We start from the raw sequence: 23,358 nt of genomic DNA, 5'->3' as shown, positions 1-23,358 counted from the left end.
GGGCTGAACCACAATCCATGGAAGGCTTTGTAATACTTGCAGCCAAGAAAAGAAAACTTTGTCTCAGCAGAGACTTTATTCAGATTCTTACCCAAGGGGTTACAGTGCCAACAGAGGGGGGTAGGAGGAAGTGGTCTTAATTCCATCTTTTACCAATAGTATGTTATGGTTACAGGTGGGAAGTTCCTGTACAGTAAAGGAAGCCAGTGCTCCTAAGAACAATCTCCTTCTTTATGCTTGGTGATGACACAATAAGCAAATTCCCACTTTGTTACCACTCCTCTAGGAGTAGTGCTGAATAATGCAACCTACTTGGGGTCAGCTCTGGAATCTGTCTGCTGTAAATATTTCTGCCAGCCCCTCCTGCAGTAGCGACACAGGAACGTTTAAGTGGGGGCATCCCTGGAGGACAGACAGCACAAATCTAACTCTGTGACTGACAAAGGCAGTAACACATAGTCTCCCAGGCAGTTAAAACTTACCGTCTGTGCCAAGAAGGATGTCCTCCATATGCTATAGGATTTGTGGACGGGTTCCAAGCTAAAAAAGCCACTTGCTGTGGTTTGGGCCTCAAACACAAGCAGCTTATCATCAAGGGGATCACAGTAATAGCATTTAGTCCATCTGAAATCTAAGATGCATCAGTTCAGCTTTATAGTGCTATCTAAAAGACCAGGCCTGTACTTCCTCTGTACAGATGGGCTCTTTACTGGATATTGTGAGCTTGTAGTAATTGGGACTGGTGCTGAGGGTGGTGGGTACCTCTGAGCTGCGCAGCAGAACACCATCACTGCCTGTTCTTTCCCATTAGGCCAGGACAAACTGCAGGTTAGTGAGCAGCACTTTGATGCCACTTGTGACTGTTACAACAGAGGTGGCTGGGTTAAGTTTAAAAGTATTTGCATCGCCCTTTTTATAGCGGTCTCGAAAAACGTAGATGCTGCCATTGCAGCTGGCAATCTTCCAGAGGGATGGTACTGAGCTCCAGGCATCTGGCAGGCACAGCCGAGTGAAGCTATCCAGCAAGGGATTATAGCAAAGCAGCGAATCCCCCTCAGCTACAATGAACACCACATCCTTGTGTACAGCAGCATGCATGCGCCCTGCAAAAGGCAGTACATATGGCTTCACGTGGCATTTCTCTGTGTTGGTATCATAGCACTGAATAAGCCGAGACGGCTTGGTGAAGAAGTCCAAGTCATTTTCCTCCCCGCCCAGCAGGTAAATGACACCATTAAGATTTACACCTGCAGCCCCAGAGACAGCCACCTCCAACTGGCTGGTCTCTGTCCAGACATTGTCTCGTACTCTGTAATATATGACAGCATTAGAGAGAGTGTCTTGCAGAGTTTTGCCCCCCAGGGAGTATATTGCATCCTTGCTTGGCACGGAGACAAGAGTGTGCTGGAGCCGGTCACGGGGCAGAGGGGCACACCATTCCCAGTCTATAGTTGCATTGTTGCATTTCCACATGCGGCGTGGAATGGAGCCACCAACAACATATAGGTCACTACCGTGCTTGCAAGCTGCTGTGATCTGGTGACACAGGCTGTTCTGGCCACTCACACTGATGGAGTCATCATCAGCACAATGCAGAGAGACAGCAAGTGAATGTGTTCGTGATGACTCCTTTCCAATCAGGTAGATGTGAACATTTTCTCCAATCACCTAAGAAATGAGGAATTTGTCAGTCTTACTAGAACTAGGCCTGTTTACACGAACATCAGTGATGCCTAAGACTGATTTTTATCAGCATTTCAGAACCCACCTATGAGCCTGAGGCATGCACTCTGCTTGCCAAGCCATGCTACCCTAGGGCATGCACTCATATCTGACACAGCAAAGTTATCAACAGACTTCACTGGAATCTTTGTGGCTGCAGTTGAGCGAAAGGATGGTCACATCGCTGATGGAGTAACTATAACAAAGAGAATGCCAAACTAAAATTTCTCAATGGTCTTTCAAACAACTGAGCATCTGGTAAAAGGAGTTATTTGTGGCAACACTCTAACCACCAGTAAAAGCTACCTCAGGTTAAAATTAAAAAAAAAAAAAGCAGTTAGTGGGGTTGCCATTTATAACAATGAAAGTATTCCTCATGCAAACACAATGAATTTCAATGGCATTTGTGTTTTGTAACTTTCAATCACACCTGTGAGCAGAATATACCCTGCCTTGGAAAGTGCAGAACTACTAAACGTCAGCCTGGAAAAGAAGGTCTTTTTATACCTTCAAACTTGATCGCAGTGTCTCTGAAAAGCCTGCACGCTCCTCCTTGTTGAAGTTGATCCAGGTTTCTATGGCAGCCGTTGGATTCTGAGAACATGGAACGCCATCTGTGGTTTGGGGACAGAAAGGAACTTATGGTATCTAGACATAGGTACCGAGGAACATCTTTTCCTGCAACTCCTTCAACCCCCTCCCAAAACAAGCCCTACCTTCTAGAGAAAGGAAAAAAATACAGAAGTTTATATATTTGGCAGGCATGATCAGTAATGACAGCCTGGCAACTACATGAAGTTTCCTTGTTTAAGTATCAGGAGATAGAGCTGGCAAATCTAAAGCATTTTAGATAAATTTGGACAAGAACTTATGTCTAAGAGGAAGAGAGCAGGGAAGAGGCCCTACACTGCCTTGTGACTATGAAAAACATTATCTTAATTAAGCATTTAGGCATAAAAATTCTCTTAATTAAAATTCTCAGCATTTGCATTTCTTGAATCACTGACTGGTCCTAGAAACTCATCAAGCAAAAGTCATCTGCAGGAATTGTTCAGTCTTGAGGGTCAGCTCTCTGACAGTGTTCAGAGAATATCTCTGTCATTGCTATCCTGTTAACGTTTGGAAATCCCCTGTGAGCTGCTATAGCTTTCTTTAGCAGTGTGACACTTAGCGTAACAGACTGCATCAGATTTCTACCAGTTTCCAGGCATAACTAAAGGTTTGTTATGCCACAGACTACTGCATCATCACCATCAACATATTACTTCGAAAGTATCTCCTTGTAGTCTGAAAGTCAGCTAGCTGCTCTAACACAATCAAGTCTGTGTTCATTAAGAGGCTTCCCTTTTAAAGGCTCCTCTCACTTTGTAATTTGCTGTCACAACAAGCCCTGAATTCAGACATGCTGAAGGCATCCTACAAATTCCAACTAACTCTTTTTCTCCCCACTGAAAGGATTGAGGAAAAGGGAGGAAGAAAAGCAGGTATTTTGACTCTATTCAACAGTAAAAGGCATTTCTGTAAGCTGTCTGTTCAATGTAGTGGTTAAATGGAAAAATTTGGAGTTTAAAACTGACCATGGAGCACAAAAAAAGGTAAACTTAACAACTTACTATCTAATGACATTTATTTTAATCCTTGCTAGTAATAACTTCTATTTAATTGTACATTGACTAAACAATTGCAGAAGTTCTTCCCTACCAGCAGTGAGAGTGTATTTCAGCTCTTAATCCATTTTCATGAGCTAAGTTTAACCATAAAAACTGAGTGACATGAATCTATATATGAAAATAAATGACATGGAAAAAAAATTCTTAAGCAATTATTTTACTTCAGGACCACAAACACTAAAGGTCATAGACCTTTGAACTATGATTACTATGTGAAATCATTATGAGGAAGGGTTAAAGGGTGATAGATTTCTATAGCTTTATTTCATAATTTTAGTATTTTGTTTTTAATGAAGTCACAACTTAGTTTAAAAACTGTAGCTAGGGATAGTTACCAAAATTATCCTAGTTTTATCATCATTTTTGAGCTCTCAGTACACATTCTGAACAGGTTTTTGACTCTGAATTCCTTTAATTGCAAAATAAATACTGCAATACTGCATTGCAACATCTGTAAAGACTCAACTTTAGAGGATAAGTCTTGCAAGACAGATTTGTTAGTATTCCAAAGAAGCCAATCATGGCAGGTGTACTGTTATATCAGCACATAAAACATTGACACACAAAGTACACTATTTTACTTGTTTACAGAGTTATTTTCTAGATAAAGCAAGAAAGGGATACTCTCTGAGGACATAAGTCCAGCACATTTGAATGTATGAGTTTCTTTGTTCTTGCTTCCTCTAACGATATGTACAAAAATGGAGTTGTGACTGAAGCATCAGGAAACAGCTTTAATATACTGCCTGTACCTATGAGGACAGCAGAGAATCTTTAAGGACTGGTGCCGAATGCAGCAAGTTGTTATCGTGCTGACACATCCTTCACAACACTAAGTCACTGCATCCATTATATTTACATGACAGGTAATTACTGTATTACCTAAGATGTTACAATGCCTCTGTGTCAATCAGTTGAGTGTCTAGCCTTAATAATCCTAGTAATTATATAAAATTGTTAATAACACTAACAGAGTCTAGAAACATGACCTGTGTGCTCAAGCCTTAAAAATGTTGACTTGTTGCACTGCAATGTTAAATGATGAAGAATTTAAAAAAAAACATGCTCATAAGATGTTTATTTTGTAAGGCTTATTGGTTTTATTTTTAATGCAAACAAAAATAAATGATGTTGAAAGTTACTAAGTGATGTTTAAAAACCTGGCATACTTTCGATCTGTTGACTCAGAAACTGCTGAGAATTAGCAGCATTCTCTACGTCTCTTTTTTTTATAGCAAAGATCCTTCATTTCCACTGACATTTTATGGTGGATTTTTTTTTCTGATTAAATTATCCAGACTGTTTTGCATTGCTTAGCTAAGCCTCTGAATAGACAGTGATTATGAAAGCTTGTATCTTTCCATCTGTTTTATCCCCACTAAACTCTCAGACTCAAAGTCTCTTCCCAGATGCAGGTCATGGCTGGCCTCCAGGACTCCTTACCTGTAAGGATGTCTGTCAGTAGGCGAAGAGGTAGGTGCAGGAACTCTTCTGTGTCTTGCAGCTGAGACAAATGTGACTTTGCACAGTGTTTGGCAGCCGTGTAGAGCTCCATGTCACTGTGCTGGTCTGCCAGCCACATCACCTGCAGACAGTTCCTGACCTGCACTGTACGGGCCAGAAAACGGGAACATTCTTCAAAAAGGGCAGTCAGCTGGTACATATCTGCCACTTCATAGGTTTCCTGCAACTCCTCGGCCCTCAGCTTTACAGTCCCATGGTAAATATAGTCCACAAGGAGCTGAAAGACACTCTCACTAACGTCCTGCAGCTCTATCACCCGGTTGTGAGCCTCCTTCAGGTTAGAAGTGAACATGGAACGAAAAAAGCAGCTCTGAGCTGAGAGGACCAAACGGTGCAGCTGGAATTCTTTGCCTTCCACTGATATTGTAACATCAGCAAAGAGCTCATCCTCCAAACATAGTTTCATAATCCCCTGGGCCACGCGGCCTGAGTGTGAGCGATCAGTGAAGGTGTAGTTAACAAAGTAGTTCTCTTCAGCAGAGGAGCCTCCAGTCTCTTCTGACGAGTCCATGGTGCCACACAGATCAGACCTCCAGCAATCTGTGAAATCACAATGATTATAAGGCTTTCTCCCTCCACTACCAAGGTTATGCAATCCTTCAAAATACAGGGAAAACCAAGCGTGTTGGTAAGCAGCCAGCATATTTCAGAGACTGAACATAAATAGCACAGCCAGAAGCTTCTGCTGGAGTTTCAGAAACTAAAACAACTGAAACAAATTAGAAGTTGGCATGATTCAAATTATAATATATACCAAACTTCCAGTGAGCACAGCATCCCAGCAAAATCAGATGATTTGCATACCTTTCCACAATTCATTTCACTGACACAAAGAAATACTTGCAAAGCCAGGGAAAGTGACACTCCTGCAGCTGGGCTAGGTGGGAGAGAAAGGGGTTAAAGTATCGTACTGCAAAGAGCACAATTAATTAGCATCTAAAAACAACGTGATGAATTTTTGCAGTGCACCAAGTAATGTGATTTTGTTTTTACCAAAAACTGCCAGACACAACCACCAGTCCTTCAAGCTAACTACGTGAGGTAACTGATGGCCATATTCATTGGTGTGCCACAGATTTTCAGCATGCAAAATGACTTGCTAGATGCTTTTAGTCACTGATTCCCAAGTGACAAGGAGAACTCAGTCTGCAATACTGCTGAGTAGGCAACGGAGATAACTGGCAGTGTTCTGGGTTGAAGAAGCTTCAGACCCAGCTAAGGATTGCTGTAAGAAAGGGGCGTTCCCTCTAGTTCTACACCTCAACTATCCAAATATGTTGACTGAAAGCAAAACTGAACTGATTAATATTGAACTTCCAATACATGATTTCTCAAATACATGACCTCTTCCCAGGAGATTAATGACTTTCCCATGCCTTCAAACACACACGTTCCTGCAGCAGCTCCGCTGGTGCAGGACAGCTCCTAATTCCTCACTCAAGCTTTGTTCACTAGAGGCAGTTCCTCCACCTCACGGGCTGGACAGGTCCCCCAACCCCGAGCGGTGCGTCTTAAGTACGACCTCTTTGTTCTACGGCATTCTCGTCGGACTGAATGCACCATCCATTATGCTGTGCGAAACCGAGGAAACGACTCAGAACCCCTCAGCGCCAAGCTTCCAGCTTTAGCAGGTACGAGCCCGTCCCGCAGGGCTCCCACTCAGGCACCCAACAGCCCCAAAACCCACGGCAGGAGGGGCTGCCCGCAGCCCGCGCAGCTCCCAGGGCTGGGGCCGCGTCACGGGGAAGCGTCAGCAACGGCTACGGGCCACGAGGAAGGACGTGGGATTTACAGCAGACGTAGCGCCTCAGAAAACACACGGGAAGGCCGATCTTTGGGAAGCTGACGGCCACGCAGCGCTGCAGGCGCACAGCACGGCCGCCGGACGGTGAGCGCGGCGCTGCGGCACTCCGCACCCGAGCCCCCCGCCTTCCCCTCCGCGCAGCGCAGCGCAGCAGGCCCCAGCCCCTCTCCGCCCGGCGCGACACCCACCTGCGGCGCCTCCCTTCATGCCGCCGCCCCGGCGCCTCCCTCCGCCGCCGCCGCCGCCGCCGCCCCGGGGTGCCCCAGCGGCTCTCCCGCGCCCCTCACCCTGCGCCAGGCGCCGCCAGGCACTCGCCACTTCCGGCCTTCCACCCGGAAGCGCGGCCGAGCAGTCCCCGCGCGCTTCCGGCTCCCGGGGGAAGCTTGGCGGCGGCGAGTCCTTCCGCTTCCGGTCCGTGCCCTTGCCCGTCCGTGCGGCGGCGGCGGGATGTTGGCGGCGGCGGCGCGGGGCCTGGTGCGGGCCGCGCGGCGAGGTGAGGACGGGCGGGCGGCGCTCGGTGGCGGCTCGGGGTGCCGCGACCTTCACGCGTGTCCATTCTGTCCTCAGCTGGTGCGGGCCCGGCGGCGGCGGCGCAGACCCGGCTGGCGGGGGGCTCGGCGGCGGAGACGCGCCGTAAGTGAAGTGGGCTGCGGCGGGAGGGGCCTTTTGTTTTCGGAGGGCTTCGTTCGCGTTGTCCTGGATCCGAGCGCTGTTAGCGGCTTCCCGGGAACCGAGATGTTGGGCGGGAAGGTGCCGATGGCCGTGCGCGCTGCGGGTGCCCTCCTGCCTCTTCTTTCTGGCCACGCTAACGTGTTTGCGGCTCCTCACCTAGGCTGGAAAAGAACTACGACATCACCAAGCCCGACTATCTGTCTGGCCTGCTGAGCCCCACCACTAAGCCGTGTCCTGCTCTGCCACATCCGCACATCTCTGAGATGCCCCCAGAGATGAGGTCTCCCCTGCCTCCTGGCAGCCCGCTCCAATGCCCAACTCTCCCTTCCATGAACAAATTCACCCTCGTACCCAATCTAAACCTCCCCTGCTGCAACTTGAGGCACTTTCCTCACATCTTATTACTTATCACACAAGAAAAGTGACCTCCAACCTTCCACTCCTCTCAGGTAGCTCAGACGAGGTCTCCTCTCAGCCATCTTTTCCCCAGACGTTATGACAGCAAACTCCGCACTCTGCTATGCATGTATTGTGTATCTAGCTTCAGGTTTACCATAAGTAAGTTTTGTGGGATGCCTGAATTTGCCCGGCTTCTGAAAGAGTTACTCAGAGACTAAGAGTGATTAAAGGGATTTTTAAGGACATGATGAGTGTTGCTACTCTTTCTGTGGCTTGCCCTGCTGTAATCTGTTGTTCTCTGTAGCTACTGTCAGACCGAAAAATGAAGTAGAACAGAAGCAGCTCTGTGCATTTGGGGAGTATGTGGCTGAGATCCTGCCCAAGTATATCCAGCAAGTACAGGTAGGTATGCTCAAGAAATTGTTCTTGCTGGGAGGCAAGGGACCGCATGAACACACGGCTTCTTGTTAGATGTCAAAAATTGTTGTGTGGAAGGGAGATTGTCAGAATTACATGAAAATTACAACCACTATTGAGCCACTTTCTCTGGTATCATTGTGTCTGCTGTATCATATACTCTCTTTGTATGATATCCTGCTGGATTCTGGTTCGGTCCTATTAGCATGTGTGCTAGTTCCCTTTCCATCCTTTTTATCAGGTGACCTGTTTCAATGAGTTGGAGCTTTTGATTCATCCAGATGGGATTATTCCAGTTCTGACCTTCCTCCGAGATCATACTAATGCTCAGTTCAAGTCCTTGGCTGACTTGACTGCTGTTGATGTCCCATCTCGGCAGTACCGCTTTGAGGTAAGAACTGCTCTAAGACATCACGCTCAGAGAGTTTCAGAAGTGCTAATGGCTGTGGGTGCTGTTGCAGCTAGAACTGCATTTTTTACTTCACGAAAATAAAAGTCCACTCTGAAGTGCAGGTTTGTTTAACCTGTTGATTATGGAAGGAGTAGTAGAAGTGATACTGCATGAATTCATAGCTTGGCTTTCCTGTTCTGTTCTGCTAGAAGTCTTTTTGCAGGGAGTGGTAGTAATGATTGGTTTTTTGTTTGTTTTGCTTTGTTTTTACAAAAATGTCCAGAGCCTTCTTTCTGCTAGGAAGCAGACTCTGGTGCTCTTCCTTATTGTGCCTTGGTCTGTCAGCTGCTGTTGACACAGCCAATCATGGTTTGCCTTAAAATCCCACCAGTCTTCTCCTTAACAATTTTCTAAAAAAGGACGAACTTCAGTAGTTTTATGTAGTATATGCTGACGTCAGGACCTATTTGAAGGAGTTCAGATACTCAGCATATTGTCTTCTCACCTCATACTAGAAAGCTCTGTTCAATTTATTGTACTTTACCCTAGGAAAAGCTGTACAGTATAACAGCAGAAGATTCTGGTCACAGGTTGTAGGAGGCTGACTTCTTATTGATGAAGGAGATGTCCTTCTTCTTTTGTCCAATTTGGGCAGATCATCCTTCAATGGGAGAAGTGATATGGTTTAATTCCAAGCAAGTTAAAAGGATAAGGAAAACTAGCTAATTTTTTTGTCTATATAATAATGTATTGGAGCCTCAGTTACAGTGCCTTTCAGTGCACAGCTCCTAAAAGCTGCACATTTTTTTGCTGAAAAGGAGTATTTGAAATAGGCCTAATGTATCTTTGCTCAGCCTGTCCTGTATTGCAAAGAGACCTTCAAGGTCCGTACAAGCCCAATGCCTTCTTGTATTCTGCTTCAGATTGTTTACAATCTCCTGTCTCTGCGATTCAACAGTCGGATCCGTGTGAAAACATACACTGATGAGCTGACACCTATTGACTCAGCAGTGTCTGTGCACAAAGCAGCAAACTGGTATGAAAGAGAGGTGAGTGCCAGCATACTTGGGAGCAGTCTCTTTTGAGGGGGCTGTGTTTTCCTGATAAAACTTGATACTTAGAGCACTGAGAAAGAAAGAAGTGTTTCGCTGGCTTCCTCTTCTGAATAGGGGGAAAAAAAGGTGTTTGGTTTGTTTTTTGTTTAGTTCTTTTGTGACTTGCACTGGTAGTACACAAAACCAGGCAAGTAACTGAAATTCTGTGGATATAATAACAAAGGGTACTTTGCTTAAAGTAAGAGGAGCCTTTGTTAGCAGGGCTTGTTTGTTTTCATGGTTGGATTGGCCTTTCCAGCTGAGGTGGGGAATTGCAGACACGCTAGAAAGGTTAGAATGGAGATAGACTAATTCAACTTGTTTCCCTTTCATTTAGGTTTGGGACATGTATGGTGTTTTCTTTGCCAACCATCCTGATCTAAGGCGAATCCTCACAGACTATGGGTTTGAAGGCCATCCTTTCCGGAAGGACTTTCCACTCTCTGGTTATGTAGAGGTAGGAGATTCATTTGTGTCTGAAGTTATAAAATCTCCGTAATATTTTTATCTGAGTTTCAATACAGAGATGTGATTGCTTTATAATCTTTCATCTAAAAAAGAGCTAAATACATTTAACTGGTGTGCATTCAAGCAAGCTGTACATATCTCCAGCATTTGAAGTCATCATATGTATCATCTGCAATAAGGCAACCTAAAGATAGGAACACTGAGCAAATTTAGTGTGCAGTGTGCCACAGACACTTCTTGGGCAGAGAAAGTGATTCTGCTTTTAGCATGAAATTTTCCACTGAAAAACTATTTATGCCTCTGGGAGTAAAAAACAAACCTGATCTTTATGCACCTGGAACTCTGCTTCGTGGAATTCTTGTAGATTTAAATTACAAAACTAGAGTTTAACTGACTTTCCATTTATCAAATGTTTACTACTGTATGTTAAATCACAAATGAAATGAGCATATTTGGTATCTGCGTAGGCTCAAAGTATCTGTTTTTGCAGAAGCATTTGTATTTGGTGCAGTTCTGAAGCTGAGCTGTTCTGAAGCTGAGCTGAGTCTCAAGAAGAGACAGTGAAGTTCTGTAGGCAATAGGTGGTTTTAAGAAAATAGAAATAATGCAGTCCTGTAAGTGATGAGAGGCAGCAGATTTGGAGATCTGGATTGACATAGTAAGGATAAATCAGTCCTACCTATTATTCACCTACCCTTGCCCTGTGTTCCAAATGTTGTACTAAGAAGCACAACTGAAACCAAACAAGCTGACATGATGACAATTCACAGATATTCACAAGAGTAGTCCCCACCTATGATGGTGTGGATAGACCACCTGACTGCAGGGACTCAGGAGAACTTGCTTTGCCATATAGCAAACTAAACACATTATTTCAAGTAGACTTTGTATGGACTGTAGGCTAGGTACTCCTGATTCAGAGTGTTTAACCAGGACACCTTAGGTGCATGGTAGCAGAGAGGAGGGCATTTTTGGAGAGTACACAGGTCCTGGTGTCATCTGGAGGTCTCCTCTTTGTGAATTAGGAGAACTGAAGCTGTGGCAGAGGCCTGTGCTTTATCCCATCCATGGCATAAAAACAAGGGTTACTTGTACTGGAGAGTGATCTTGGTCATTACCATTTACATCCAGAGGTGATACCGGAGGCTGTATGAAAATGACTGTTCTTTGCTCTGCTCTAGGTGCGGTATGACGATGAAGTGAAACGGGTAGTGGCAGAACCTGTGGAATTATCTCAGGAATTTCGCAAGTTTGATCTGAATAGCCCTTGGGAAGCATTTCCTGCTTATCGTGCACCTCCAGAACCCCTGAAAATAGAAGCTGGAGCCAAGAAGGAAGATGCAAAATAGCAGCAGAATGGAGCGGGTGCATGGCACCATCCTTTCTGTTCAAATGTAATATTTATAGTAATAAAAGTTGTTATGAGACTCTGGCCTGTCATGATCATGTAAATTGTTGTTTTCAACCTAGATGAAAAACAAACATAGAAAAACAAAGGATGAAGGATGTCAATTTACAGTCCTGATGATCTAACTTTGAGCTCTAAGATACTAGATTTGTCTTTTTTGCTTGGAAATTGAATGGAGTTCAGATATTTCCTCTGGATAAGCTGCTTTAGATATGCTGCTTCTGTTAGCTGTCCCTGGAGGCATAAGTCATAACCTGAGCACTTACCAGGTGCAGATATCAGGAGGCTTCTCAGATGGCTATGTAGCTTAAATAATAGCAATGTCCCAGCTCTACAATGGGCTCCGGGAAGACTATAGTAATGCAGCAAACACAGAGAGCTCGTGTATGTTCATGATTCTGAACCAGCTGTTATTAGGACAACACAAGAAGCACTTGAATTCAGACCATAAAGACAGTGGAAATAGCTGCACTGTTTCTGGGAACTTGGTCTGTGTTCTGCTGGCAGGAAGAGTGGCAGGTAACCTCTCACATGTTACTCCATCCCAGCTTTTTCTTCAGGGTTCAGCAGCCTTTACTTTTTCCAGCTTCTTCAGACTGTGGTTTTCCCTGCAGCCAAAATATTTAATCTTCCCTTTTCTTGGAGACAAAAGTATGAGCATCTTTGTCACCTTTCCAATTATTCTGAGCTCTGTGACATAATAGCATTACCACTATCTTTGCTGTTGTGGAAAATCTCAGCTCCAAAAAAAAAATTGAGAAGTATTATAGTTTCTGTCCACCCACCAGCTGCTGCTATTACATCACAGCAGTCATCAATTAATGTCTATTGTTCATAGTCCAGAAAATGCATAACATCTGCACCAGAAAGCTGACTGACCTCATTAAGATCTCAAATCTATTGTGTAAGAATTTCATAAAGTAATTCGCAAACTGTAGAGATTATCTGAATCATCCCAGTACCACTTCAGGACTTTTTAAATTCTAAGATCACTAAACAAGGTGAGGCTGGATAAGGCCCTGGGCAACCTAATCTAGCTGTGGTGCCCCTGTTGATTGCAGGGGAGCTGGACTAGATGGCCTTCAGAGGTCCCCTCCAACTCTAAGGATTCTATGATTCCATTAAAAAAATAAATAAATAAAAACAGGAGCTGGGAAAGTCAGACTATGGGACAGAGAAAGGAATAGAAGTTATAAATTCACTTAAGAGAAAAAAAAAAAAAAGGTAGTAAATCACTGCAACTAGAATGTGACCTGTTTGCAAGAAGAGCTAAACTGTATGGTAAGAATCAGGTTCCATATTTGTTTACACCCTAGCTTTGTAAGTGTGGATTTCTTAAATTCTTTTTTCTGCCTTAATTTGTTTCAGGCTGTTGTGGCCAGTGGTGTCAGGGATATGACTCAGAACAGCAATCTCTAATCACTGTAGCATTTGCCATAATTATTAAAAATTACACCTCTTTATAGGAAGAAAATAGGAGAAAGGAAACACAAGAAGTCAGCAGAACTTTGTGTTTGAAATAATTTCTAGGTTCCCTTAGGATCTGCCAGTGTTTGAATTGATTAAATAGGAAATAAACTTTTGATCATCTCTACAATATTCCACAGCTGGTTCTATTTTCTGTTGCACCAGCTCTTTTGCATGCTGATGCTCATTGCACAAGACAGAAGTGTATAACACCACTTCTATCACTGTGAAAAATATTAATAAAGAACATTTTTCCCCACCATGTTCTTCATTACCCATCTCAGGATGCCTGAAGCATCATAACATGACTTATGATGTATTTACAAAAATACATATTTCCAAGTATGAAAGGTCAGAAGAGTGACAGAAACTAAAACAGAAGGAAAAGCCACTAAACATGTTTGTGCAGAGGAAGAATTTGATTGACAGCATCACACAATGCACTGTCAAGTTAGTGAAAATGCAACATTTGCTAAAGCATACACGTAGAGTCCAAGCAGCCAGCCCTGTAGAGTCAAGCATTGGCTCCAGCAGGTCTTTAATATGTGAAATATTTGCTAATGGACCCAAATATCTTCTAATTAGAGAAGACTTGGGGCTTATAAATAGTGCAGTTTACTCACCCAGACACACTATCCCAGGAGACAGGAGGTTACACAGCCTCATAAAGTACTGCCAATGTTAGCACACCACCTACACTGTTTCTGAGCCATGCTTGCATAGGAACCTGCTTGCTCCAGGGTCCTTGTGGCTGGTGGGCGCTTGCTTCACACTGGGCAAGGCTGTTGTCAGCAGTCAGCGACAATGATGTCTTCTAAATCCTCTGTCACTGCCTCGATGAGGCTGTCAGCTCATTTGCCTACACTGGATGTTCCAAACGTAGGAGGATGTTGGATGAGACACATATGTGCAGTAGCTGACAGAGAGATGTACTACTCAGAGGAGACATAACACAGAGCCAAATAGAGTTTAGGTGATGATTCACAGTCACCATCTTGAGCTTCCTCAGCTGAGTATGTTTTATTGGCGTTTTCCAGAACTTTGGCATTTCTCCCTACAGTCATGCAAGCAGTCTCTCCTTGCTACTGATGGAACTGTTGATGCATTAGGGTATCCACCCCCATTGCAGCCACAGTCTGTATGGGCCCTGGTTATTGATCTCCAGGCAAAAATTGAGACAGGGATTTCAGCTGGGCCTTGAAGTCCTTCAGAGCAGAAGTTACAGGACTACTGAAGGACCGGCTAGGTGACATCACACCTCATATTACTGCACCCTATCACATCTGCCCCATGTTATGTGAGGCCCTATTACATCCCTTTTGGGTAGCAGGTGCAGTGGGATGGGGCCCTCTCTTACACTGTTAGACAGCCCATTAGCCCTTCAGGCAGTTGGTTCACAGACCGGAAGGAAAATAGAAGGAAACTATTTTATAACGGACCAGCATCACTGTATCTATAAGATATGTCACTGTGCAGGCTGCATCTGATTATAGACAACGCTTTACTCAACCTTGTTACACTTCTTCCCCTCCTGTGACTCACAGTATCACCTACCCCATGAGCTACATATCTTCTTTTTTTCACTCTTAGCTTTCCCCTTCTCCTCATCTTCTTCCCCTGAGTGCCTGCTGGATAGGCCTGGGGCAGGAACTGAGATTAGGACTAAGGGGAATGGCTTCAAGCTGTGCCAGGGGAGATTTAGGCTGGACATTTGGAAATACTACTTCTCTGAAAGAGTGGTCAGGCACTGGAATGGGCTGCCCAGGAAGGTGGTGGAGTCACCAACCCTGGAGGTGTTCAAGGAAGAACGTTTGGTCATTGTGTTGAGGGACATGATTTAGTGAGAACCATTGGTGATAGGTGGATGGTTGGACTGCATGACCTTGTAGGTCTTTTCCAACCTTGGTGTTTCTGTGATCTCCCCAAGTTGTGGGTGAGACATGAAGCAAGAGATTCATCCAGTTTTTAAGCAGAATTTTGCTATTAAGATGCTACCTAACTCTTTACAGTCTCATCTCAAAGAAACCTCCCTTCCAAAGAGGCTCTTCTGGTGCTGTATTAAGCACACCTTAAGCCTTCTGATGCTTCTCTAGATCACATTTGTATTAAAGTACAGCCTATGCAACAAGATGCTTGCCCCACCATACATATGTAGTCTGCAATGGGAAAAAGCAGCAGCAGAAATCCACAGCACCAAGAGAATGAGTAGCTTCAGCTGTACAAACACAGCTATGTGCCTTTACACAACTGGAAAAAAAAAAAAAAAAAAAAATCACAGAGACCCAACATGGTGCAAAAGAAAAGGCATGTATGAGCATTGTAATTGTGGATGGAGACACTAAGTGTACCAATGAACAGATACAAGGTTTGAGGGCTTGCAGGAGTCTATATAATGCAAGATCCAGAGGAATTCTTCCCAACAGATACTGTCATTTGTAACTTTGGAAAACTAGGTTTGAGTGGCTGCTTCTTCACTTGTATCTTCCTTCTATAGTTCCTTCCTCTGCTGCACCATCACCTGGTGATGGCCAACCATCTGCTGCTTTGAACAAAGTTTAGCTTAACATTCAGCCAGCTCCTACAAATTCTGGTCTGTACACAAAGGTGGTTGTAATGCAATGAAAAACACAGCAATGATAGCAGAGCAGCAAGATCCTAGGCTGCAGCAAGTGAGGGCTTGCTCAAATACAACAGCTGCAGGCACAAACATACAGGAAAAAAAAGTTGCTTACCTTCAAAAAGCCTCAGGGACACAGGAAGCTTCAGCAAGATACCCTCACCTCCATTTCCAACCCTTAAATGAGGTCTGTGAAGGGGTGGATCCTGGCTTCAGCTTTTCCAGTCACCCAGGGGCACTGCACGCAGCTGAGCTCCCCTGGGTTCGCCCTGCCTTCCCACCAGGTGCTCAATCACTGCTTCAGGCTAGGACTTAGCATTTCTGCTGTAAAGGTGAAGGGTCTTGAGGTTAATATGTATTAAGGAGTGCCTGTGGTCATTTGGCTTCTCCAGCTTAGAGAAGTGGAGGCTGAGGGGAGGCCTCATGGCAGCCCTCACAAGGGGAGAAAATGAGCAGCACTGATCTCTTTGGTGACTGTGACAGGACCCAAGACCTGCACTGGGAGATCAGGTTGGGTATTAGGAAAGGTTCTTCACCAGAGGGTGGTACTGAAAAAGTACTACAGGGCAGTGGTAATGGCCCTAAGTCGGAGCTCAAGAAGAGTTTGGACAACGCTCTCAGACATAGAGCTTGAATTTTGGGTGGTCCTCTGCAGAGTGAGGAGTAGGACTCAATAATCCTCATGGGACTCTTCCAACTCAGGATATTCCATGGTTCTATGACTCTATATCTTGTTTCCCTTTCCCACCTTACAGACTGAGGAGATCATTGTGTAAATGCCAGAATCAGCCAAGGTGCCCCTGAAGTAATCTGACATTCTGAAACTGCTCCTGTGACAGATGGCCTGACCAGAGGACATGTGGAGGAGCAGCACTGTGCACATTCAGCTGTGAATAGCTGGCAAGGACACAACCCCTCAGGAGGAGCAGATGCACCACCTAACATTGCATTTGCACAGGCAGGGACTATGTTCAACTGTCAGGATCACCTGCTTGCTTCGGGGCACATCCCATATAACTATTGCTGTTTACAAACACCTAAGGCACATGTTTATCATTACTGCAGTTGTCTTTCTCTGTGGGATAGTGAGGCAATTCTGCAAAATTCCCCCAGCTCAAGGCAACAAACACTACCTATGCCACCACCTCCTACCTGCTGCTGGATCAGTCATCTGAACACAGCCTATGGGCCTTCTCTCTCCTTCTTCCCACCAATATGACTATCTTTTCCTAGATACTTCAGCTGCATGCAGTTCCTAGGACATACTCCTGTTGACAAATATATATAACTTATGCAGATGTTGGCCAAAAGTTCTGGATGACTGCTTTGTCAGTATTGCAAAACACCACGGATGCATGCTGAAAAGAGGTTATTTCATGTCCCAAAAGATGCAGGACTCTTGTTTTTTTTTGGTTTTTGTTCGTTTGTTTTGGCAAAGTAACTTCTAGACAGTTATGTGAATGCAGTGGATTTTAAAGAATTCAGAAGCACATCAATCTCACTGCACAAATGGGACATGAGAGTCTATCTCCTGAGTAGCACGTTATTTACAGTTCAGTAAAAGATATCTCATCCCAGAATAAAGGGATGCAACTAAAGAGGAAGCAGCAGAAAATAATGAAAACTGAAAGAAGCATTGTTTAACTGTAAGACAGCCAGGGCTGTGACAGAAGCACAGGTTTTACTTTGATGCAAATGGGGGAAAAACGGCCCTGGATACTGAGGGCCCCTTCTCTCTTAATAAATCTGTGCTTTTCTTTATAGTCGCTGTAAGCCCACATATTGCAAGATATAGCTGCAGACACTGGAAATTTCAAAAGCCTGGCTGCATGGTTTGCACACTGTCATTTTATTAAGTGGAAGGTCATCTCATAAACTATCTGGTGACCAAAGTCACTACAAACTGATATTCTCTAAGTTGCTGAGAAAAGTATGCACTTCAGCTTCACCTCCTTTCTGTTTTAGGTAGACATATTTCCCCAAAGAACATATTTAACTTGAGTGAGATGGCACTGTTACTTAATTATACTTATTACTGATTCGTATGACCCTAATTATCCAAGAACCTGTTGGTGATTCTGGAACAATACCGTGCCACATGGAGTAGAAATATACAACATCCTGAGTGAGGGCTAGGCACTAACAGAAGTGCAAAGATGTGGACAGCACAGCTATCTTCTGTGAAGGGAATCAGATGAAGTTTCACCTAGGTAATTCTCAACACCTAAAACAGACTTTGCCCATTGTAACCCAGAAGTCACAGGAGAGGATGACGAGGTGCTAAAGCCTAACTGACTCTGATCCTTGCTGTTTGCTAGATCATTATACTGAGTATCCCTTCCTGAAGGTTTGCTACAGAGCTGAGCAAGTAACATTTCCTCTGCCTGCTTGTGTATTTTGGCTGCTACAGCCCTAGAGTGAATCTGCCCAGATTGCTGGCCTTATCTGTTTGTGACACTTCTGGATTGTTTGCAGATTTTCAAACTCTGTAAAAGGGAAAAGTGAATGTGAAGCCAAGGAGTGGAGAAGTTCCATGGAGATGGGACAGGCACTGTCCAGAGGAGAAAGGGACAAAGAGGTCTCCCCTTCTTCAGAGGCAATCACGTGTAATGAAAGTTCTTAAAACAAATAGCTTTGTATAATTAATTGCAGTGGAAAATCAGTTTTTGGAAGAGAAGCTTAAATAATTCTGCCAAAACCTTCACATCAAAGTCTTCCAAGTTTCCAAAATATGATGAAAAATATCCTTTGGGGTTAGCAAGTTCAGCTGCAAGGCCCTTCCCAGGGCTGCAATCATAAACACAGAAAGGCGGATCTATTCTAGCAGAGGCTGCTGGGATCAGAAGCAGCCAGGAAAGACACCACGGCAAACAGCTTTCACTTCACACGGCACAGTCTGCAGAGGGGATGTGAACCATTACTGGGCACAGCTGCTATGGCCCAGGTGCAGCTCAACACCTGGCTGATCCTGTGCATGTTTGCTGGATCCCAGAGGCTCACAGGTAGGAAGTGCACCTGTTCGTTCGTGATGTAGCTTCTTGGCTTGGCAAATATTTGTGTCATTCCAGCAGTACTACACTTGGCCTGCTTCTTCAGATATGATCAAATGCATCAGCTAGCTGTGCTGATGAAGGAGAGGGTGTGTTAGGCTGGAGTCCTAGCTGGCTTTTGTACAGCAGAGAGACATTAATGCCTACCTGCAGGATGAAGACCTGCTGCTATTTCTGATGACTGGAGGAGGGTTTTCTTGGTCTCTGCTGAAAAAGTCTGTACCTGCAATGATGTCTGCAGGTTTTCTAGATGCTTTTTGGGAAAAAGAACTACTGTGAAATGATAAAAGTAAATAAGGGATCATTTTTTTTCCATCTCCAAATTACGTTTATCTTATTATTTCAATAAATTATTTGTTATGCTTTGGTTATGTTTATTAACAACAGTAGTTTTCTGGCTATCACTGACTTTACAAGCCAGCCAGATGTTTCTTATTAGAGGTTTCTGTGAATTCAGTGTATCAGTTAGCTGAGAGGGGAAGCCCAACAAAGACATTTTCAGATGGTGTAAAAGCTTTGCTGGCACATCTATGGAGGAAGAGGAAAGAGCAGCTACATCTCTGCTCACATTCCAAAGCCTCAAGTGGCTCAGATCAGGGAGCCTGCAGCTGTGCAGAGAAACAAACCTCAGTCTGTGGAGACAGCAGTGCACAGGCAGCTTGTACATCTCCCTGAAAAGCTTTAAAAAATATGGAAAGTTGGAAGTGGAGTTTGGTAGTAGTCATCATGCACATGCAGTATTAAATCATTTTTCTCCTTTTCATAAGCACCTATTGACCTTAACTCTGGAGTACTCAGTATATATTCTCCCTCTTTCTCAATACAGAAAAGCCTTCCTCCACATAAAAGTGGGGAAAAAAAAAATAAGTGTCAGAGAGCTTACTAGTTTATACCAGTTTATATTTCATCTTTCCTGGAGCGAAGGATCCACAGAAGGGAGTCTTGGCTCATGACTATACAGATCAACATGGAGAAGGGAGGAGCTGCAGCCTCCATCCCACAAGCCTGGACTGAGGAAACACGTGGCTCCTCTTCTATTTTTTTTCACAAAGAAAGTAAAAGAAAAGGTAAAATAAATGCAGAACTTTAAATCATCAGAAGACTTAATAAATATTAGGATTAATGTGACTCTCATATTAATAATTGAGGTTATTAATAATATCCTCATATCAATGAAGCTAGGTGACCCAGCAAGGAACTAGCTGGATGTGAGAACAGCCTCATAATCTGCATCTGCCGCTGGCAGATGCTCAGGGAACAAATGAAAAAACAGGGTGAGCATCAAGTGCTATTTCCACCAGAAGTTCTAGGAGCCTTCTCACGCATTCTTCCCATTGGGCAGCATTTCCTTCTCCCTGCAAAAGCTACAAAGAAACCCACTGCCATAACCCATCTGCTCAACTCCTACTGCACCCAGCTCAGTGTGAGGGGCTCCCTTGCTGTCTTCTAAAGCAAATGCCTTTGCTGCCCAATGCTTTAGCTCCATGTTGGCAGGACTGAGGGTCATCATATCCAGACCTCAAATTTTCCTCCCTTGAACACTTCTGCTTCTCTCATGATGCTTGTGTTGTTCACTGAAATCCTGAGGTCAGCATCTGTCATATTTGTCATGCTCCAAGTGCCAGCTCAGAAATACTGAAGGCTTTATTGACAACCAAATGATAGAAATAAATGGGAAGGGCCATGATCTTGTGGTGTCCAACTCTGCCTGATGTCTTCCAGATGAACATCCTTACAGCAGGGACGATGTCAGCACCAACGCACCTCGCCGTGGCCCAGAGGACGCCGACGTCATGTTAGAGGTCTCCCGGGCACTGCTAGTGCCTGTGCTCCCATCGGCCTGCACCTAAAAACTCCCGTGTTGTGCACTGTTCTCACTGTATTTTGGGAATGGCTGGAAAACACCTCAGCGGGGTGGGCCGGTGTTGGGAGATGCAGGTGGGAGGCGAGGGCTGGATGGGGCTCTGTGGGGAAGCCAAGGCATGGAGCCAGGCAGAGAAAGGGTGTGGTGCTGGCAGTGACAGAGGTCAAGCAGGCGGCTTTGCAACGCATGTGCTGCTCTTCTCTTCCAGATGCTCTGGGGGAGGCTGGACATTCAGGCCAACGGGACAATCCAGCTGCGGGACGAAGAGCTGGCCTCCCTGCGCACAGCACGGTGGTTCATGCAGATCTTAGAGCGCGAAGTTCCCAAAACACCGATGGAGATTGAGCAGCAACTGAGATATTACTCACAGACGGACACCCCTTTGTCTCTAACAGAGTTTGACCGTCTGCTTTTCACCAGTGTTTACTGCGCTTATCAGATCCGCTCGGTTCAGGGTCTGGATAAAAATCTCTGGATCCGTTTTTTCTCTCAACTAGCTGATGAAATCTTTCGTGATCTGTGCAAGGGGTTCTGCCCTGCAAATTCCACCCTCCTCCTGGCTTCCTGGCCCTCGAAGGAAAAGCCTTCACATTTAGCATCTCTGAAACATTTTTATCGCTCTAATCTGGCCAGGACCAAGAGAGACACTTAGTAAGGGAAACAACCATGGGAAGGTGTGCATCTGACCTCAGCTGCAATCTGGGCTGTTTCAAATGCTGACAATCCTTCCACATTATTCCGGACTTTGCAGAAATATGCCACATCTTTCATCCAGCTCTCTGTATTTATACACAACATTTTATTTTTAGATAGAACAGGACACAACTCAAAATTGCATCTCACACTTCCCTTTTTTTCTTCTTTTTTTTTTTAAGTGGGCTGGGCTGATGTAGGCAGTGCTACATAGAAGTGTTATCTATCTTGATCACTGATGCTTTCTAGGGAGTCGTCCTGGCAGGTTTTTTCCAGGATGTTACACTGGTGTCTTAGCAGAATTTATCTTGAATAATTCAGTTTGGCGTCCTCTATTCCTTTTGTGGTTTCAGCCAAACGCAGTCTCTTTTCTCCTCTCCAGTAATCAGCTAAGCAGATGCTGCTGTGTTTCACAAAACAGGTAGTGCATTTAATTTCAGCTTTCTGGTTATGCAATTCACATTTTATGTGCCCAAAGTAATTTTCCACATAATGTGTTCATTTTTCTTAAAAGATCAACCAAAACTGTATGTATTCTACAAAGCTTCCTTGTATTTGTATATTATATTTATATATGTATACTGCTTTGTGTCAGCTAGCAGTTTGGAATATACTTTTTATACCTCATTTAAATTCCCAAGGATAGTGACCTAGTTATTTCTACAGCAGATTTTACCTCTTCTGAAGTTCTTTTTCGTCCTGCTATGGCACTTTACAAGACAAACATAACAAACACACAATCTTTATACTCAAAATCAGAAACATAATTATTTTATAGAATGAGATTCTTAACTTTCTCTCTCTTACACATTGCTGTGTGGAATTAAATAAATATGATTATCTACACAGGAGGGTTTTGATTTTTGTTTGTTTCTACTGGGTTTCCTGCTGCCACATTAATTTTGAATATTCATTGCACATGCAGATGGTGGGATCTGTAATTTCTTTTCTATCAATACACTCTTAATTTTCCATGCTGAAAAAGGAAGTGTATGACATTCAAAGAGGGAACTGCTAGCTTTTGACCTAGTTTATTTTTCTCCAAGCCACTGCTGCCCAGCAGATGGAGAGACAAAATAGTGAGATAGGAATAAAGAAGCCTGGAAGCAAGAAGACACAGAGAATGGTTTTAGAGGTCAGGTTAGGGCTACAAAAGGCTACAGAACAGATTTATACCATTCACAAAGCTTTTTTTTTTTTTTTTTTTTTTTTTTTTTTTTTTTTTTTTTCCCTCTAAGGATGTAGGTGTAGGGATTATTATTTTATTTGAAGCATAGCTTCCAGGAAGCTAGGAAGCTAGTGTCCTATCTCACTGTTCTTCTGGCCTTTTTTTTTTTTTTTTTTTTCATGTACCTCCAGCATCCTTTTCCCAAACATACTTTCAGTCTTAAATGTCTGTGATGCATATGCTATGATAAAGCTAGGGAGTGGTTGCAAACACATCCAGTTTGAGCACAGGACCGCGTTAAATGGCTGAGCTGGAATGGTAGCAGTGCCTGGAAATACTGCCTTGCTGCAAGATGCGAAGTCGGAGCTGTAAGTAAAGGTCCAGGGGGTTGGTGACGCAGATGCAAATGTACTCTTTTGAATTCAGGATGCTGTTAAGGTCAGTTCAAGGGCTTTGCTACTTGTTGAGCAGCCTGCAAGTTAAACTCAAGGGACGTCACGCAGTTCCAGGCGTTCTAAGGATGGTGCATTTCTGCCGCGTATTTTAGGAGACAAACCAGGGAGTAGCTGATCTCAAGTGCAGCTGCACTCCACCGCACTGCGCTGAAGCTTCCAGCCTGCTGGTTTCCTAAATCCCAACTGCTGCCTTTTAGGAACATACCAGTGCCCTCTACAGCCACAGCAGTCCCACTGCAGCAGCAATAGACTCGACGGAACACAGCCTGTAGGAAACCACTGGAACACAACTGCTGAACATATCACTCAGGGGTAACTTTGATCCCATTTGTGCTAGGTTATCAGTGTGGCATAAACCTTAGCCATATCCTTACGTTCAAGGAGTTAATTTCTGAAGAACTTAATGTCAACGCGTGACACAATACTATTCACATGTAAGTCATGACCTAAATATTAGATTTTAAAAAGTACTTCT

The 23,358-nt window shown here is 44.1% G+C and overlaps 3 protein-coding genes across 6 annotated transcripts; 2 read left to right on the top strand and 1 right to left on the bottom strand.

Annotated features, from left to right (window-relative positions):
* Positions 1–57: 57 nt before the first annotated feature.
* On the bottom strand, positions 58–7,075 carry KBTBD4 (kelch repeat and BTB domain containing 4). 4 transcript variants are annotated; one of them, XM_090140857.1, is made up of 4 exons: positions 7,008–7,075; positions 4,836–5,456; positions 2,230–2,336; positions 58–1,668 (listed from the first exon to the last, which is right to left on the bottom strand). In XM_090140857.1, exons 2-4 carry the CDS (start codon positions 5,425–5,427, stop codon positions 808–810), a joined length of 1,560 nt encoding a protein of 519 aa, XP_089996983.1. In that variant the 5' UTR covers positions 5,428–5,456; positions 7,008–7,075; the 3' UTR covers positions 58–807. The 4 variants fall into 4 exon arrangements, with proteins under 4 accessions (XP_089996983.1, XP_031449249.1, XP_089996982.1 ...); XM_031593389.2 differs by lacking the exon at positions 7,008–7,075 and adding an exon at positions 6,909–6,991; XM_090140856.1 differs by lacking the exon at positions 7,008–7,075 and adding an exon at positions 6,439–6,811.
* Positions 6,915–11,588, top strand: NDUFS3 (NADH:ubiquinone oxidoreductase core subunit S3). The gene is given in 8 exon segments (XM_090140880.1): positions 6,915–7,072; positions 7,075–7,216; positions 7,219–7,353; positions 8,096–8,193; positions 8,450–8,599; positions 9,523–9,648; positions 10,031–10,150; positions 11,343–11,588. Coding segments are annotated over 8 exon segments (1,086 nt in total). The 5' UTR covers positions 6,915–6,925; the 3' UTR covers positions 11,511–11,588.
* Positions 11,589–18,491: 6,903 nt separating this feature from the next.
* Positions 18,492–22,429, top strand: FAM180B (family with sequence similarity 180 member B). The gene is made up of 3 exons (XM_031593388.2): positions 18,492–18,655; positions 20,426–20,505; positions 20,776–22,429. Exons 1-3 carry the CDS (start codon positions 18,589–18,591, stop codon positions 21,217–21,219), a joined length of 591 nt encoding a protein of 196 aa, XP_031449248.2. The 5' UTR covers positions 18,492–18,588; the 3' UTR covers positions 21,220–22,429.
* Positions 22,430–23,358: the final 929 nt, after the last annotated feature.

This window comes from Phasianus colchicus, chromosome 5 (assembly GCF_987193195.1).
Source record: "Phasianus colchicus chromosome 5, bPhaCol1.hap1.1, whole genome shotgun sequence".
NCBI lineage: Eukaryota > Metazoa > Chordata > Aves > Galliformes > Phasianidae > Phasianus > Phasianus colchicus.
Note: the sequence above shows the minus strand (reverse complement) of the source record. Positions and strands in the feature narration are given on the sequence as shown.